The sequence below is a fragment of the Mytilus edulis genome, chromosome 4, assembly GCF_963676685.1.
Source record: "Mytilus edulis chromosome 4, xbMytEdul2.2, whole genome shotgun sequence".
Classification (NCBI taxonomy): domain Eukaryota; kingdom Metazoa; phylum Mollusca; class Bivalvia; order Mytilida; family Mytilidae; genus Mytilus; species Mytilus edulis.
Genome location: NC_092347.1, coordinates 50,950,359 through 50,970,613, shown reverse-complemented (window position 1 = coordinate 50,970,613; position 20,255 = coordinate 50,950,359). Strand labels below are relative to the sequence as shown.

At 31.6% G+C, this 20,255-nt stretch overlaps 1 protein-coding gene across 8 annotated transcripts in view; it reads right to left on the bottom strand.

The window, feature by feature from the left end:
- Nucleotides 1–2,932: 2,932 nt before the first annotated feature.
- The window catches only part of LOC139519919 (uncharacterized), a 71,324-nt gene continuing 54,001 nt past the window's right edge, over nt 2,933–20,255 (bottom strand). For 5 of the 8 annotated variants that reach the window (XM_071312238.1, XM_071312235.1, XM_071312229.1 and 2 more), the window contains 9 exons: nt 16,235–16,402; nt 14,721–15,592; nt 13,945–14,047; nt 12,988–13,088; nt 8,942–9,002; nt 6,504–7,010; nt 5,626–5,751; nt 4,757–4,876; nt 2,933–4,187 (listed from right to left, as the gene is read on the bottom strand). Coding sequence is in view for 6 of the 8 variants with exons in the window: in XM_071312229.1 (XP_071168330.1) it covers nt 16,351–16,402 (52 nt within the window). In the remaining 2 variants the exon portion in view is untranslated. Of the gene's footprint in view, nt 4,188–4,756; nt 4,877–5,625; nt 5,752–6,503; nt 7,011–8,941; nt 9,003–12,987; nt 13,089–13,944; nt 14,048–14,720; nt 15,604–16,230; nt 16,403–20,255 lie in introns of all 8 variants that reach the window. The other 3 variants (XM_071312230.1, XM_071312231.1, XM_071312233.1) reach the window with 3 other exon arrangements.

The window sequence follows — 20,255 nt, the reverse complement described above, 5'->3', positions numbered from 1 at the left end:
TAACTAGATATAAGAAGATGTGGTATGAGTGCCAATGAGACAACTCTCCATCCAAGTCACAATTTGTAAAAGTAAACCATTATTATAGCTCAAAGTACAGCCTTCAACATAGAGCCTTGGCTGCTGAAATACCATTCAAACAGGAAAACCAACTGTCTAATTTATATAAAAAACGAGAAATGAGAAACACTTATGAACCACATCAACAAACAATGAACATCAGGTTCCTGACTATGAACAGGTGCAAACAAATGCAGCAACGCTATAATAGGCGCTTAAAAATACTGGTCAAGTCAGATTTTTTTACAATAATTGTTCAAGAGTTGTGGCTTGCCTTTGAAAATGGTATTTCATATATTTCTGGGCGATAGTTTTAGTCCCACTTGTGGTTTTTGTGATTTTACTTTTGACCCAATCCTTTGAAATTGTATACACTATTGTGGATCATCGAATGCAGTTTAAGGTCTATTTTTTATGGTTTTTGTAGACTTCTGTCGCAGAAAGCTCGACATAGGGATAGTGATCTGGGTAGCGTTAGTTAAATTATTAATAGCTTTATATTTTAGAAGGTGGAAGACCTAGATGCTTCATACTTTGTATATAGATGTCTTATGTTCCCTCTTTTAGGGACTACATCAAAAGTTCAATGTAGGATAAAAAACTTAATTCACATAGTTTTTTTAATGACCCCCCTACCCCCCTCTTAACTTAATTTGGGAAAAATTGATTGACCCATATGGATATATGTAAAATCGATGTAGGATAATCAAAACTTGCAGCAAGTTTAACCCCCCACCCCCAAACTATTTGAATTAAGTTTTTTATCCTTCATTGATCTTTTGATGTCGTCCCTTACATGTCCATTGTTCTTGACCTCTTTTTCATGGTTCAGTGACTACTTGAAAAAAAAGTTGAGTTTTTGTAATGTTAGTTTGTCTTTTATTATGAGATATAGGATAACAATATTTGGTATGTGTGTACCTAGCAAGGTCATCATGCCTGTCAAACTTTTTTCACTTGACCCTGAGCTCAGTTCATGGGTCAGTGAAATAGGTTTAGTTTTGGGGTCAAGTCCATATCTCAGATACTATAACCAATAGGTCTAGTATATTTGGTGTATGAATGGATTGTAAGGTGTACATGTCCAACTGGCAGGTGTCATCTGAACTTGACCTCATTTTCTTGGTTCTGTGGTTATTGTTAAATTTTTGTGTTTTGGTCCGTTTTTCTTATACTTTATGCAATTATTATAGTGACTAAGTTCTATCATATTTGGTGCATGGAATGATTCCAAGGTGTATATGTCTAGCTGGCTGGCAGGTGTCATTTGACCTTGACCTCATTTTCATGTTTCAGTGGTCAAAAGGTAGGTCCGGTAAGTGCTGATTTTGGCCTCAATTTCAGGTTCATCTGACGAAAGATTTTGGACTCTTTTTAAACACTTTAAAAGAGACCATTTCAATTGATTCAATTAGTTTAAGTGAAAGATCTCAACTGATTTTTTAAATAATTAAAAGCGCTCCGATTCTAGCTGAAATATGAAAAATCTATAAAAATTATCACTTTCCAGATGTTTTTTGTCAAAAATGAAAGTGGACGCAGGGTTGGGATCCCGCTAACATGTTTAACCCTGCCACATTATTTATGTATGTGCCTGTCCCAAGTCGGGAACCTGTAATTCAGTGGTTGTCGTATGTTTATGTGTTACATATTGTTTTTCGTTCATTTTTTTACATAAATAAGGCCGTTAGTTTTCTCGTTTGAATTGTTTTACATTATCTTATCGGGGCCTATTATAGCTGACTATGTGGTATGGGCTTTGCTCATTGTTGAAGGCCGTACGGTGACCTTTAGTTGTTAATGTCTGTGTCATTTTTGGTCTTTTGTGGATAGTTGTCTCATTGGCAATCATACCACATCTTCCTTTTTTATAGCATCCGTGTTCATCCTCAACCTTTATACATGTTATGTATTATCATCAAATACAACTTATATTTCAATATTAAGAATAAATACAAATGTGGCCACTATCATTTAAGACAGAAACCGTCTAAAATTCAACTAAAATGCTAAAATTGTGAAAATTTCAGTAATTTAACATGACTCAATGATGCTAGTACACAAGAAATGTGCATTGAATTGTCAAAAATAGCCCATATTTATGTAGCAGAAGCATTCTTCTTTCCAATAAATAACTAACAGGTTTCATTTTAATAATGTTGTAAAACTGCTATAATTTTGGACCTACTCCTTCAAGTTTTTGAGTTTTTGACTTTTTTTTTATACTACTACTGTATATGCAATAGGTCAACTATATTTGGTCACTTTGGAGTATGGAAATATTTTATGATGTACATGTCAGTATCATAGGTTTTATTTGACCTTGACCTAATTTTCATGGCTCATTGCTCAGTGTTAGGTTTTTGTGGTTTGGTCTGTTTTTCTTAGACTTTAAGCAATAGGTCTGATATATTTGTTGCAAGGAAGGAATGTAAGCTGTACATGTCTGCCTGGCATGGTTCATCTGACCTTGACCTCATTTTCATGGTTCATTGGTCAATTTTCATTTTCTTGGTTAAGCCTGTTTTTTTAGAAACTATAGGTTGCAATTCTGTAAATATAGACAATGCAATTTGCCATAGGAACTTGGACCTTTGCAGCTAAAACTGTAACACTTTTACTAGGAAGTTTCTTGAAAAATAACATCACAGAAAGGAAAGTGCATATGCACTTCTACAGACATGTGACAGAGTTGTCAAGCCACAACAGTTTGGGTCTCATAACTGGGGATTTTTTATCAATTTTTTTTGGCGTACCCAATGTTTTTTTGTGTGTTGAAACTGCATATCTTCCTTTTTTTTGTAAAAAGAACTGATTCCATACCTTCAGACACCTGTATAGCCATTTTTACTTGATAATAATAGAAGATAAGGGGTTTTCAAATTTTTATTCATCATATATTTTAAGATATGTAATAACAAGTTACAATAACAGAACAATATAAAATTTCAAACAATAGTCCCTATGTTGAATGTTTCTTATAATGTTTATACTAAAGCACTAAATCAATAAGTTATTTTACACAACAGTTAAAGCACACTTGTTTAAATGTCACAAGAGAACATGATTTTAAATAAACATACACAGTTTTTACAAGAGCAAGAGCACTAATCATTGTTAAACATTAGTTCAACCACAATTTAAGAAAGTGACAGTTTGTATAAGGCACAATCTGACTTTGCAGCTTTGACTAGTTCTAGTAGTACTATTTTATCAAAGGTCAAAATAAAGCAGTGTGTGGCATATTTTCAACATTAATACGTCCTGAACATCTAAAATTTTAAACTGACACTAAAATTCTATCTTTACCTTCATTTTTGGACCTTATTCGGTAAAATATTTTTGATGAACAATATGAAAAGAAATTAAATTCCAAAAATTAATATATACTTAACTTAAAAGATCTTAATCTTTTAGTGTTTTTTTTTTTTTCGTTTTCAAAAGAGAACTTACTCGTACTGCCGAGCTGGCTTCAGCTTGTTGAAATGGGCAACCAAAGTTTGAAATTTTGCCATTCACAGTTTCCATAGATCTGTTTTATTGAATTTTAAAAAAGGTAACATATAATCACATATATTTAATTCTTCCAGTAATTTACAAATACAAATCGTCATTAGTAAATAAAATAGAAACTAAGACGCCAGAATAAAACTTTCTACAACTATAAATAATATGCAGTAAATAATTGGAAGAAACATGACTTTAGAAACATTTGAAACATGACTTTGGAAACATTTGTCCACTTAAATATCTAACTCTGATGGAGGTTCATGGTTTTCTGCATTGTGGAGAGTTGTCATGGTAGCAATGTAGTAAAAATGATCATCACAATTTTCAAAAATAGGGCCATCACTCTCGGTGAATAAAGTACTGAAAGACATTAGTGTATCACAGGATAATTGAAAGACTGGTTTATTAAAGCTTGTTTGCCTGTCTTGGTAGCTGCGCAGGTGACACTAAAGTTTTGCCATGTACCCGATATTGAGTTTTTGGATATGTATCAGTTGGTGTTGCATCACTATTAGTTGATGAGTTATCTCCCTTTCTGTTATTTTGTTCATTTTCCATGATGCTCAATTGAGGATAATTTGTTGCATCAAGGCTTGTATCCAGGTCCAGTCTATTATCTACAAATATATAGACGTAAAGTGTATATTGTATGCTGTAACAAGAAAGTCTTCTAGTTTGCTATTGACCAAAATTCAATTAGTAAAAGAAAATCTTTAAGGCTGAAAGACTATAGCACATGCTATAAACTATTTTTTTGGAAAAGGGAATTCTAGCAATCATATCTGCTTAAGAAAAGTTTACAATAACGAAAATATATTCAGTTTATAGATTATTCACTAAATATTAGTTTTTACATTTAAAAGTAGATCATTTTAACTTATCATAGTTTATACATACTGTTTTCCACAGAAACAATATGATAATTATCATTGATTGAGAATAGTTTGTTTAATGTCAAGTTGCAAATATTTCAATCATATTCAAAACAGGGTTTTTTTAAATTTTAAAACAGTAGGCTTTCCCATCGGTGTTGACTAGGACAAAGAGCAAACATTTTGAGACTCACTCTATAGGAGGTATGACAGATGGGATTCCGATTGAAAAGATGCCATATGCAGGGGGTGAGTGTAGGTCATCAATTTGTTGCAAGCATTTTTTTTAAGATAAAAAGAACCATAGGCTATACCTTGATCATGTTTATCATAAATTTCTGTATCTACTATCAGGTTACTTTCCAAAAATCTCCTGCCCATTAATGCTGCTATTTCTTTAGTTATAAGAATATAATCTGCAGGCAAACCTGGAACTAAAATAGATAATAAAAAAAATATTAGTTTCTGTCCATCATTCTTTTAAATTATTCCTAGACTTCTAAGATAGTAATTAATCATCATGTCACATTTATGACCGGAAATGTGTTGATGTTAAAGGCAAAAGGTTGGGTCAAAAAGATCGTGAATTATGTATAAATGACCGAAAAAGCCTAGAAAACTAAAAACTATATGACCGTTTTATGCTTTGCCCAGCCGGACTTTTACCGGACATTATACAAATGACTGGAATATATGACCGTTTTGGAAGCTTAGGTTTCCATACTTTGTAAATTAAAGACAGTCATGACAGTGTTTTATTTTAGTGTTGTTTTTTCCATTTTTTTTAAGGCACTTGGCCAAGCAATTAATAGACAAAAAATATTAATAATGTTACATTTAAGCATGGAATTACATTATTTCTGTTGCAAATTAAAGTGAGAATGTTTAAATGTTTATAAATTATGCATTGTCACTGAAAAATAGAGTCTGGGTTCTCTGGGAGTGTTTTTTAATATTGTTTCCCATAGAAATAATGTTTTAGAATGGAGATAATGGTACTAGAAATACAGTCACATAAAATTTTACTTGACAAGGCTTAATCAAATCTACATTTGAATCATGAACAATTCATGAACTTTTATGGCTAAATATCTGGATTATGTTAATGGCAGTTTATAGAAAAGATGGTGGCAAAATAATACCTGTATTGCAAGACTTGTTTTGTTAAAATATATCTTCATACCTATTGCAACTTTGGAATTTATGCAATAACTTCCATTTGGGGTTCTCTTGCCTGTATGCACATCAGTTGTTGCAAGACATGCAGTTGTCACATTTGATCAGTAATACACTTGCCAAACCATACAACCTACAGAAGTAAATAAACAAAGTTTAAAAACAATTACAAAGTAAGCCTCTATATCACAATTTTATTAACAATTCTTTATAATTTTAATTTTGGATGTAACACGTCTTCTGATCGGCTGACATCGTTTTATTTATCATATCATAGACACAATATTTGTCATGTGACCACGCCGTCATCAACATTTTTTCATGATTTACGCCGGTTTAAAGTGGAATAAATTTTAGAATTAAACTATAAGAAATAACTGTAATATTTTGTCAGTCTATTCGAAATAACATAAAAAATGTGGTGCACACTGTTTAATAACCCGCTACTACTGTGGTACATAGTCAAGCCAAGTTAATAGTGTGTATAAGTCATGTAGAACTCAGTTGGAAATGTATTCAATCATGTTTTGAAACAAATGGTAAAGAGGTCACTGAAGTGCCATACAATACACCTTATCGCTATTTGTCCGCCATTGCTGGAAATCACACAGGGTCCCGTAAAATTTTGACGTCATAAAACAAAATATCTGACGCCACAATGGAAAAGTGATTGTTGTTGACGTCAAAAGTTCGGGATTAGCGATAAGGTGTATACATGGTATGTAAATTTAACTAATATTTAGTAAAAACTTTATCATTTTGTTTATTGCTCATACATGTTATAAAAGTTTATTCTACTTTTTTTATTTGCTGAAACGTGAGATTCTGTAAATTCTAGAATTGAATTTTGCTGAAGTCAGAGTTGACACATATTTTTGTGTTTACCTCTCACCAACGGTGTTGGATAAATGTAATGGCAAGTTTCAACGGCAACAGTACATTTCCCTTGCCAAAACATCGAGTTCTACCACTCTTCTGCCCTCCATCCAAGTATTGCTAAAATATCTAAAATTTCTTCATCTATAGACACTTCACAACCAATGTCAGTTAGATAGTGTGTGTACTGGTTGTGGTCTTGTAAATCAGCGTTTTGGAAGGAGGTGTTTTTACGGTCATTATTCAGTTTTTTTTAAAAAGAATGCCTTTTTCGATTTTTTTGATTTGTTTCTAATAAAACAGCCATACTTGTTCCTTTCTCTGTCCATTGTCAAAGTGTCTGATATTTCTGAAATTAATCTTCAATCTGTGAACAGCTGACCGGCGTCATTTTGTCAACATTATATCCATGTCTCTTAAACGCTTGAAATTGCAACATATATTTAAAACACTTCACTGACTCAAATTATGTAGTCCGTTTGAAAAGAGTTATCTCCCTGTAGTGTTAGGTACTACCTTAAAAATAAAATATGAGATGCATAATTTCAAAGGTACAGAGGTTTCTGTGTTTATATTCAATCGACCTAGGAACAAACAAATCTTTTGAGTTACGTTAATTTCAGAAATTATTGCAGGCTTTTTATTATTGCATATTATGGTTAAGACTGGTTAAGTATCGCAATAATAAGATCTCATTGGATCAACCAGTACCATTTCTAGCACTTAATGATATTGAAAAGTTACTTATAAATCATTCATAAGGTCTTTGCTTACATGAAAGTACAGCCAAATTAAGCAAAAAGTTCCTATAACTCCTGTAAAAATCATTAATGACTAGAACACACCAGCGAAATCGCGGGAATTAGAGCTTGGTTGAAAGTAATGTAAACTGTTGTAGGTAGATTTTTTGTCTGGAGAATTTCAGTAAAAGATTGCATGTCTGGAGAATTTTGGAAAAAGGTATCAAAATTCATAGGTACTAGAAAACAGCCCTCTCTCTTGTTTCCAACATTTGTTATTATTATTTTTTTCTGTTAAATTCTATCATTTTCACGTTTCTGTACACTATGAACATACGTATACTATAAATAAAGTGTATTTGTTTTTTTAACTAAAAAGGGAAATTGCAGGCATTTTAAGCTTGGTTGAAAGTATGTTAACTATTTTAGGTTGATTTTTTGTAAAAGATTTTATGTCTGGAGAATTTAAGAAATGATATCAAAAGTCACATGGAGACAGGACAATATTTTTAAGCTCTCTCTCTCTTTTTTCAAAGTCCATGATTATTTTGTTTTCTGTTAAAGTCCATTATTTTTGAGTCTCTGTATACAAAGAACATAGGTATCTATATTATAAATATTTAATTTTCTATTAACTATTAAATATACTGCAGCTGTGCTATTTGAGCAGTCAAATTGCATTGACCGTATATTCATATGTGATATACAGTCACTGACCGTATATCACCTTGTTTATGACGTTGACAATGCGTTTCCGTAGAGTTTTATTTATGACGTCAATAAAACATACAGGTTCGCGGAAATTTTACGTCGTCCGCTCCAAATTAAAAAATGATGGTTTTTACCCTAAATACTTCATTTAGAACACTTATAAGAAATGCAGTATATAAAGAATAACCATACATTGTCTCGAAATATCAATCGGTTATTTGTACTCGGCTCGAAACAGGTAGAAGTGCTCGGCACAGCCTCGCTTTCTACCTGTTTCTAAGCCTTGTACAAATAACATTGATATTTCGAGACAATGTATGGTTATTCTATATTTCTAAGTTTCTTCTCCATAGCGATCACTGCTATATTATATAGAAAGTCCCTTTATATTATAGTAGTATACTAATCATAGTATACATGCAGATAATGGCGAAATAATTGTCCTGTATCCATCCAAGTACTTGTGAAAATTATGTGTAAGTGAAACCGAGGTTTAATAGTAGTGGTTCTTATGATCTAAATACCACGATATGGACAAGGCTCTGATTGGCTTATGTATTTTTCATTTTTATTATCTATCATACGATTGGTTCTCAGTGTTAAAACCAGTAGTCATATCTGTCTTAAAAGTCGGTCAGATGTAGGAAACGATGTATCCAGACGGCTTTATTTTTGCTTTTCTCCCAAAATAACCCAAACTGAATACTCATAAGAATGGATGACAAATGCGACTATGCATGGTACCTATAGGACATAGAGGTATGATAATTAATTTATTGTGGGAGGAAGAGAAGCGACACACAAAATGAAATCTTCTCGTTTAATAGTATAGATACTGTGATTTTTCTATTCCTTGATTCAGAAATTCAAGAGGAGATAATCAGTCAAATTGTTTTAAAACTTAAAGCTACAGAAAGAAGTTGTGATGACCTGATGGTTCCATTCCCTGATTTTCAAAATTCAAGAGGAGATAATCAGCCAAATAGATAAACTTACAGCTTCAGGTAAGAGTAGAGATACCCTGATGGTTCTCTTCTGTCATAAACTTCATTAGATGCTGGAAAAACAAATATCTGAACACTTTTAATTGGATTAGAATTAATATAACAAGATGACAAATTAGTTTTCAATAAAAGTAAATTTTCAATTTTCACTCTGATCAAATGCAATTGAAATTTGACAGGTAGCAAAAATATCTTAAACATACATTTTTATATTTCAATAGATATATACACATGGAAAAAAGTATTGCAACACCAAATTGAAATTGAAATTAAAAAAACACTCTTTATTTTTTTGTGATATAATTTGGTAAAATAGAACTAGTTAAACATTATTTAAGTATCACCTGAGTTTTATAATAATCAATAAATATCGACTCGATAAGTTTTTATCTGCACATGCAGCTACTGTACCCGTAAACAGCAAAACAGATGTTTTTACCCTCATTGTTTTCAACACTTTAAATAACCAAGTTTTTAAAGTTATGTGATTGACACCTTGTAATGGGTCCTTGACAACTCTTAACTGCAGCAAGATGACAGATTATCAGCATAAGAGAAGCAGGGATGTCGCTGTAACAACTGCACATATTGTTGGTCATCACCATTCCACTATAAGTCGTTTTGAGAATAAAAATCCGGCAATAAACGCTGTTAAAGACCTTCCGAGATAATGAAGACCCCCTATACCATTTGCTAGAGAAAATCAAGCATAATGAAGGTTGGTCAGAAGGAAACCCATTGCATACAAGACAATCCTAAAAAGAGAGTGGTGGCCATACAGGAGCCTTTTAACAAGAACTGTTCGAGATCAACTCATCGCTACTGGTTATCGTGCGATAAGACCATTTCGGAGACCTTTGCTAACGAACAGACACAAAGTTTTCCGTATCTAATGTAGTGCAGAGCTCGCCAAAGTTGGAAATTAGCATCATGGAGGAAGATCCAATGTTCAAATGGAATTTGGTTCATCTTCCTTGGCCCGATCATAGCCCGACTTTGAACCATATCGAGCATATATGGGACACTATTGGGCGGAAAGTGCGCGAAAGGACACCCCAGTTCAAACAAATCATGAAATAAACAATGCCCTTCATCAGAAATGGTTGCTGCTACCTTGGCAACAAATTAGTCGATTTATGGCAGGAATCAGAAGACGTTAAGATGTGGTTATCCGTTTGAATGGAGGCTGCGCACAAAGTACTAGTTCTTTGGCATATAACGATCAACCATGATGTGAACAGTCATCTGAAGATTAATTTTGAAATGTCTGACAATGTAAAGTTCGACTACAGTAAAAGTTTTAAAATGCATTTTTTTGTACAAAAAACACTTCATTTTGTTATTAAAATTGTGGTTACATAAATTTTTTTTTTTCAAACATTTTTTGTTCGTTTCAATGCCAATGTTATCATAAACTATGTTTCAATAATATTATACACATATTTTATGATATTTCATCCAAAAAAAGAGGATGATTTTTTAAGTTTTAACAAATCAAGGTGTTGCAATACTTTTTTCCATGTGTATATATTGGGGTAAAAACTTTATTTTGGCATTAAAATTATAAATAATTTTGAAGGGAACATGTGTAAGGTACAAAGTTTTAAGTTGGACATCAACCTCATCAAAAACTACCTTGACCAAAAACATTTAATCTGAAGCAAGACAGATGGACAAACAAACAAACAGACCAACTGATCATGAAACATAATACCCCTAGGTTGAGCATAAATGTTTAGTCTATGTTTTCCCATATTCCTCAATTTTTCTTTATGAATGTTCACTTATAATTTGGATACTGTGAAGCTAGAAGAGTATTCTTATCTATAATTTTTATTTTTTTCCTTCTGTTTGATTGAAGCACATTCAATAGTTTACCCCTCCCCCTTTTTTCAATAAAAATCTACCCAAGTGGGTCTCTTGTTTAAGTCAAAATTGAAGAACTACCAAAAACTCTTTCATATTAAAGAATTTGCTACAATACAACTATCTGAACACATGAAAGACCAAACCTTTCTCTTTTTTTACTATACTGGTCTTTATACATGCCTACTATATCATGGTTTTTAGACTGTACTTGACACCAATGCATATAAAATTTGAAATAAAATTCAAGAAAAAACAAATTGAATACTCAACTTGGTGTTTTTGGTAAGAATATTGATTATTTGTCACACCTAATCACAAAAATCCTTGTCAAGAAGAATAGTTGAAGAAAAATTCTACTTCTCAAACAAATTTTTAACCCAAATATAGAAATTTCAATTAACCATGCAGTGCCACAGACAGGAAAAGATGTATAGACTCATGAAAAATAAACATTTTTTGAAAATCTTTTCACCAAAAGTTCATTTAATACATATTCTACCTAAATGTTAACAATTGAGCCATGAAAATATTAACCCTAAAGAAAAATATTACTTTTGTATGTAGCTGTCTCTTCAACTTTGCACTAATTTTCAATAAAACTGTGCAACTAGAATTTTCATCACAAGAAGATTTCATTGAAAAAAAATCTTTCTATGTTCTTTTTAATTGAAATCATGTATGTAATACCATCAAAATCTCAATTTGCCTCAAACTGCTGTGCTTTATATCTATAAATACATTTGAATAGTGTCAAGTGTAAAAAAGCATAATTATTGCATAATTTCAGTTTTTTCAGTGTAACTTGATACCCCATGATTTTTTTCTCTTCAAAAGTCCTTAAAAATGATGTTTTATCATTCTGGGCACACAAAAGTCCACATGAGCTACTTCCTTGCAGTGAACATATGAAAAAAATAACCTATGCAGGTTGCAGTCTTGTAATTGACTGCTCGATAGGCTTACATGCAAAACAGCTGATCTTTGAAAATAAAAAAATTAGAAATGCTACATAGAAAAAAAAATTAATGTTCATATCATGTATGTACTAATTGTTTTGTAAATTTCTGTATTAATCAGTTGCCCATTTACATTATTAAAAGTACATAAATTAAAGCTCGGTATCACATACTGGTTTTTTGGTATATCTGCAGATGTGGATACGTTGACGTATATGATATGGTTGAAAAAATTTCATAATTCATTAAATAACTTAAAATATACATGTAGTTTTAAATCTTAATCTGCTGAGATTTCAATGAATAGTTTCATGATCTATCTCCTGTTGCAATTAGATTTTCAAAAAGTCTTTAATTAAGTTCTCCTAACAAGTAATTTTTCTCCTGGAAAATTAATATTTCCCCCTTATTGGATAATGCAGTGAAAAATTGATCTATATTTTTGAATTGAAATCTCCCCTAATTCTATAAGATTATAGTCCTTCATTATAAAACCTTATCTTTCAGATTGTTTCCAACACAAAGATTGGAACGTACATGTATACAATGGAAAAATTGAAGTATTAGCTATTGATAGGTATCAAAATAAGTTTAAACAGTTATCTTACATGTAATTTTATACAAAGGCTAAAATTATAATATACCTGTGCTTTCCTGTTGCTGTGAAACAGGGTTATACAAAGCCTTAAATTACAATATACCTGTGCTTTCATGTTGCTGTGAAACAAGGTGTATACAGAGCCTTAAATTACAATATACCTGTGCTTTTCTGTTGCTGTGAAACAAGGTTATACAGAGCCTTAAATTACAATATACCTGTGTTTTTCTGTTGCTGTGAAACAGGGTTATACAGAGCCTTAAATTACAATATACCTGTGCTTTTCTGTTGCTGTGAAACAGGGTTATACAAAGCCTTAAATTACAATATACCTGTGCTTTTCTGTTGCTGTGAAACAGGGTTATACAGAGCCTTAAATTACAATATACCTGTGTTTTCTGTTGCTGTGAAACAGAGTTATACAAAGCCTTAAATTACAATATACCTGTGCTTTTCTGTTGCTGTGAAACAGGGTTATACAAAGCTTAAATTACAATATACCTGTGCTTTTCTGTTGCTGTGAAACAGGGTTATACAAAGCCTTAAATTACAATTTACCTGGGCTTTTCTGTTGCTGTGAAACAGGGTTATACAAAGCCTTAAATTACAATATACCTGTACTTTTCTGTTGACACTTTAAAAATGTTTCCTAATCTTTTATAATAGACATCTATACATTCCAACAGCATGAACACATTATTAATCCTAGTACACATCTACAAAGTAAACATTCAATTAAAAAAATATACAAATATTCCTGTATTCAATTTGTCTTAAAACACTTAAGTTCTGAATTACAGAAATCCAAGCAAAAAATAGTTTTCATTTTTAAACTTGTGAGTGAAAAGAGTAAAAAAATTAATGTTAAGCAATATATTGTATCATACTCAATTCCACTATATTTCCTTTTGTTTTATTTACTCTTTAGATCTTTTCAGAAACTTATTTCAGAAATAAAGAATTTTACTCTATAACAATAAACAAGAATGCACACTAAGCATCCCCTACTCATAATTTAAAGTTTGGTATGGGCAAATAGACAAACAAGATGGATGCCATATAGTCCCACTTTTGGTATATAAAAAATATTAATAAATCACTGGATCCGGCTTTGTTGACAATCACTGAATTGAGCCAATTTATTAGAATCATAAATGACACACTGGATTCTCTCTGATGGTAACCTGTCGGCTGTACTGCTTCTGATAAGGTTGTAATATAGTAATAACTCATGTGTGTGCTTCCTCAAAAAATGTACAATGTATGTTTTTCTGTATACCTTTGTTCAACTTAGGTGATACCAGAATAATATGATATACTACATCAAAAGACTCTGGCAATACTGTCATAGCTCAAATAGGTTTAATAGCGACTTTAGTCAAAGCTTATCATTATAAACTTTAGAGCTAACAAAATGAAAGATGGAAAAAAAAATGTTGAGGTTATGAATGTTTAATGATAGTTTGTAATGACATGCTTTACAAGTGTTTTTCCCTCCTTACTTCTATTGGCTTTTAATAAACTGGTAGATGGATTTTAATAAACTGGTAGATGAAGAGTAAAGATACTCACCAAGGAACCAGTCAACTTCCTTGTCTCAATATTTGCAGTTCGTTCCACACAAGTCAAAACATAAAATGTTATTTACATACAAGTGAAGAATGTTATTCATCATCTACAAAATAAATATTAATCCATACATGTTTTAAAGCAAAAGTATTTGATGGAAAATAATGTTATCGATTTCAAAAAAAAAAAGAGAAGAAAAATGATTGTTAAAAGTATCTAGTCAACCTATTTTAGGACAACAGTTTGCTATCAATAAATATAATTGAAAATTGAAAATAAATAACTAGCGAAGTTCATATCATTTAAGATAAAAAAAATCTTCATCAAATACCAAACATTTATCTTTTAATATATCTTGTGTTTTAAGACACTATTTATCTTTTGCACAGGGACAGTTTTTTTTAATGAACAAACAAATCTTCATACTCAAAGTCAATTTTTTTTATTGTTATACAGGAATAAGACCTTCTTTTTTTTTATTGTTATACAGGAATAAGACCCTTTTTTTTTGTTATACAGGAATAAGACATTTTTTTCATTTTTTAACTCATTGCTGTATCTATTTACCCCTTTCCCCAACATTTTACAATTTGTACTATTGAGACTAACCTTTTATTCACTTTCCTTCTGGAATAATTATCTTTTTACTAGAAATTTTGAACCAAACCATTTTTTATTTTAAAGAAAATTTGACCATCCCTCCCTCCCTATCCCCAAACAAAAAAAGATGAATGGTTGGCATCTAAACTATTCATAGATATCTATATGAATCACTGTACCTTTATATTTGTTTCATGTAATTTCCTCTTCATTTCGTAAGAAGAAATGGAAGCCATCTGGTATGTCCCAACTGTCCACACACTCTGCACAAATGACTGACATAATGTTTGACTGAATTCCACTAGTCTTTGTGAAATGACAACTATATCCAGAACTGAACCTGATACAGGTAGTACAGCTGTTTTCTTCACCTTTGAACTTGCATTGCTACACGAGGAGATTAACCTTACAGACGGTTCTGCTTTAAGTTTATGGGCAATTGGCTTAATAAGTTTTGGACTGGCAGTTTTTATGTTCCCAACATTTTCACTTTGATCTGAATCTGAATATGGTACAAGTGGTACAGTTTTAATATGTCATGGTTGGCCAGGTTCCTCATGTTCAACATTTTTTATCACAGTTTTTACAGGATCTAGGTTGGTCATTAGTTTGAGCAATTTCAGACAATGGAGGGAAGCTGAATTCATCTGAATAATCCGAATGATCTGAATCTGTATGATCCATTTCAATGTCATCTTCATTGATGTCATTTTCAACCTAATCTGCTTTCTCTCTCTTTTTATCATTGTGTGTTTTTATCATTTACAACACTTTCATTGTCATTAATCTTAACCTTATCTATTCCATAATCCTTTTCGACACATTCTATTTTTGTAACATCATCTATTTTGACGGTTGTTTCAAAGTTGTCTATTTTATTGTCATGTTCAATACTCGCTTTTCTACCATCACCTCTTTTGAAATCATTTTCAAAATTGTCTGGGTTATATCTATGATTGAAAGAGCTGGTTGCCTTTATTGATTCAGAAGTTTTTGGTTTGAAAGCTGAGGTTTGTACATTTGATTGGAATACGTCACCAGGATGGCTCCACTGAAGTAAAACTATAACACAGGTAACATAGAACACTTATATATGAGGAAAAAGTAATATACGAGTATTAAACCATGTATTACTATTATCAAAAATTGTAGGTCATACAATTAATGTTAATTTTTTTTTTAAATTGTGTCTTTCTAAAATTAAAGAAAAAGCAAATAAAAAAACAATTTTCTGACAAATTCCAGATGGATTTGGTGTTTCGAGTTTTGTACTCTGGTACTGGCACTGAGAGCATGCTCTACATATACCTTAAGTCTAAAATAGAATTAGCGAATTAGAAATGTGAAATATCATATCATTACACTATATGTATTTAGAAAGGTTGCTGCTTGTAAGACAACTGCATGTGTTTATACCGTAATATAGAAGTTTATATCTTGACATCAGTTATTCTCAAAATAACATTTAATTTAATTTCCCATACTTCAATTTTTTTTTCATAAATCATGATGTAGTATTCATTTAATTTTATTTTCGGGGTATTAGTAATCCAAACTTAATTAATTTGCCTTGTTTGCTAAGATTTGCATAAAAATATATTAATAATAATGATATTAGAATTCAAATGTACTGGTAACCCATAATCTCTTTGTAAAATGGTGGAAAAGCTATGATAACTTTAAGCATACCTACAATATTACTGTAAACTGGTGTGGAATTAGACGATACTAGTCCACTGAATGCACTGTTGATGGATGGTGTTATTGATTTCAAAGACATTGTTCTATCTCTAAGACTGGATTCAGAACTTAATGATACTTGGTATGTTGATCCAATATCATCAAAGCACTGGGTAGTAAACTGAAAAAGAGACCAACTATTGTCACAGAATTGAGGGATAGAAGGAGGTCTCAATTAAAATTCAATAGAAATAAAGCAACTATCAACATTTTCTTTAAAAATTATGCAGTCTTGAATTGCTGTGACACCAGATCAAAATGTCATTCTTAAGCAGATACACAGTTTTTAAATATATTCATGTGCAGTTCGCGTATGATTTTTGAAGTATGTAATTTAACAAGCAAGTTGTTTATAGTAAGATTTCAAAATGGTTGTAAACCAGTTTTGGTTGTCAGTATATAATGAAAGTTTGCACAAGATTTAACTATCGAGGTTTGGGCAGTGACCATTGTCGTACGTTTCTTTTGTATTGAAGTTTAATTTCATTATGTCTGATATCGAGCCTGATAACCTACCTGATATGGAAGGTGTAGAGCTGCCGTGTCAAGCTGACTCTGATGAAATTACAAATGCTGATTTGTTGTCGTTGATGAAAACCTATTTTTCCAGAAAGTTGACGGGAATCTAGAGAAATTTTGCAGATACCACACATGATTTTGCCAAAAGGTACAGAAATCTGAGAGTTCCTATAGGTTGCACTTGTGTAAAACCAGCAATGCAGTTTTCCATAGGAACTGCCTAAATTGCATATGCAGTCACTCTTCATTCAGGAAGTTTTGAGGAGAATGTTATATTTCCCTGGAAAGGAGACATGCACTACTTTTTTTTGCACTAATAAAAACATATAGCTGTGCGGCATATTTTCAAGTTTTACTGCCCTCCAGGTTCGCACTGAATTTTTCCATTAAATTTGACTCAACACCCAAATGTCTTCCAGTCCTCCTGAAAAATAAGTTAAATAAATAGACATTTTTATTTATATCCATTAAATTCTCCAATCAAGTCTTAATTAAAAAAAAATTACTTTGCATCCATGGCAACAACTATGTAAACAGTAGCAGTATTTAATGCACATTCTAATATGACATGCTTCTTTCGCTTTGTAAACAACACCGTGATAAAATTCTCGATATATCTATACTTAGCGCAGACTCCAAGATGTACATAAATGGCTGTTTAAATATGCCTCCCACGTAAATCCACAGGTATCGTAACCTATGTGTAAACAGTTGTGGATTTCGCTGTGTCAACAATTACAATTGAATAAAAACCCTACAGAACATTTATTCTGATTTTGACACATAACAAAAAGAACTTACACATTTAGAGAACGGAAAAATGGACAAAAACAAAATAAATTAAAATTCCAGTAATGATTTTGGCGCATTAATGTCATTTCAAAACATGACGTCATACGAATGAAAACGTCAAAGCTGAAGGTTTTTCTATTGCGTTTACCTTCTAAACTCGGATACAATTGCATTAAAATAAAGTATTGAGGTAGGTGTTGCTTGTTTTCTGTTCTATTGCATTATTCGCACATTTTCTAATTTCAGCAAGTCAACATGGCGGCTCCTTGGTTACAACATGTCAACAGTGAATTTAACGGTAGCTTACGATAAAAAAATGTAAATTTAAAATTGCAAATGTTGGGTTTACTGAGAAGTAAAAAAAGTAATCACATTTTTTTTCTCTAGCGGTTAGTTAAGAAATCATTCATGCAGGTTTATTAGATTTGTTTTGCATTTATAGAACAGTGGGTAAAATAGAACAGCCACACACACGGTATACCCATCATCGCTTCAGTTTTTTAATGATCGTATTTGTCCTATTAAAATCGAAATAATTCATGGAAGCCATAGATTGATATTCGTTAATTTTATCCCTCGCTAACGCTCAGGATAAAATTCGAATATCACGGCCCAGGCCATGTGTAAATTTACAACAAATCTATGGCTTCCATGAATTATTTCTTAATTAATTTCTCCCCAAAAGAGGTGTGACTTGCAAATCACACGTGATTTACAAAGTGCAACCTATACTGTACTTTCAAACCCCTTTTAGTATCAAAATATTCTTATATTCTTGTTGTTATTTATGTAAGTAATAGAAAATAATAAGTTACAATGGTAGTTTTTTCATTATTGTATTTTTATAGTACTTCTAGTAACTATACCCTGTTTGCGGCAAGACATGTTTTTTTCCTGTTCACTTTTTTTTTTTTTTTTTTATTCAAATTATTATTTTTTTTGTCTACTTAATAAACTCATTATATATTTGTGTTTTTCTTGTGCCTTTGTGTAATAACTATTTGAATCATGGTTAGTTTTACTACAATCTGTTTATTTTGTAGAATTTTTGTCTTCTTATGTACTATACCATAAAATGCATAAAAAGTTGCCATACAAGCTTCAAAAAACTATCCCTATAACAAAAACATACACCTTATCTTTACTTTCTGTTTATGTTATAGCACACAAGCCTGTCAGCACTGATAAAAAAATTAAATGAAGAGAGGTCAAATTATATGAACTTGTCAAATTACAAAATAATGAGATTAGCCATCATGATGATTTTTATATGATTTATATAAAAAATCTTACATCTGGGGTCACCTTCAGTTCCATCAGATATAAACAAAAAACTTAGTCATTCATGATTGTTTAGTTGTAAGGTCCTATATTTGATGTTTAAATATTAAAATACTGGAATAAAGTGCATTTCAAACAATTCTTACAATAACAATGGGTCTAATCCCATGGCGTCTAAGGAAATACACATTTCAGAAAGGAAACAAGCCATATAATAAGGGGAAAAATACAGAAATAAGACTTTACCTGCTGAAAAAGGCAAATTTGTGAGACTACCAAAAGACTTGTATGACTTAGTGACTAAATCTGTTCATAAAAAGAATGTTCAACTAATTCCTGCCTCTACAAAGTCAGCTCACTTTCTAAGGCTGAAGCCTCCGACAAAAACAGAAGTTGAAAAATGTGCTGAAAATGAAACAAAAACAGGGTAAGAAGAATACTTTTTTTGTTATTAAGCTTTCAAAAATAATTAAACTTGCTTAAAAAAGCCATTTATAAACAACTATGAAGAAAAAGGCATGTGTCTTATATGCCAATTCTTTAAATTAGACACCTAAGGAAAATGCAAGCTAGGATTATACTTATTTTAAAATTTCTAGTCCTATATATATTTTCAAGAGCTAAATAGTGCATGGTTTTTATATATAATATATATAAAAACACAGGCAAAGAAAAAAATATGCACTTTTGAGAGTACATTTGATCAAAAAGCTTATTTAAAGAAAACACTATTGTAAGGGAGGTAATTCAAAATAGAATTATTTTCACATTTTCCAAACTAAGTTTAACAAATAAAAAACTAATTCACTTCAATTCTGGCAACATTTTTCAACTTCAGGTCAGAGAAAAATAGTTTTCGACTCCTTCGGATCAATGAACTTGAACAGATGTGGAATGAGGTTTTCATAGAACACAGACAAATACCCCCTATGTGTACAGGGTTCATATCATGGGATTTAAGTGCAGAGCAGCAAAGAGGGGCTGCCTGGAGGGAAAAGGCAAGCTGCAATGAGTGTTCTTACCATTCAAAAATGTTCAACCTTTACAATGAGGTGATTGCTAAGAAACGTGGTCGTCGAACAGCAGCTATTAATCTATCCATACAAGTCGCACTTAATCACATAGCTATCAGCACAACTGGTCTACAGAAATTATTTCTTGGTTCTAATATACCAGCTCCTTCCACTTCAAGTATGCAACACAGTGCTAATGTTGTTTCTGAAATTATAGAAGAGTACAATCAAAAGGATTTGGTTCAGAAAAGAAAATTAATTAAGGAAATAAACATATTAAGAGGTGATAATCCTAATATTATTAACATTCAGGCCAACGGAATGTATAATAACCCTATTTATTCCGGAATGGGTAAAACACCATTTCAA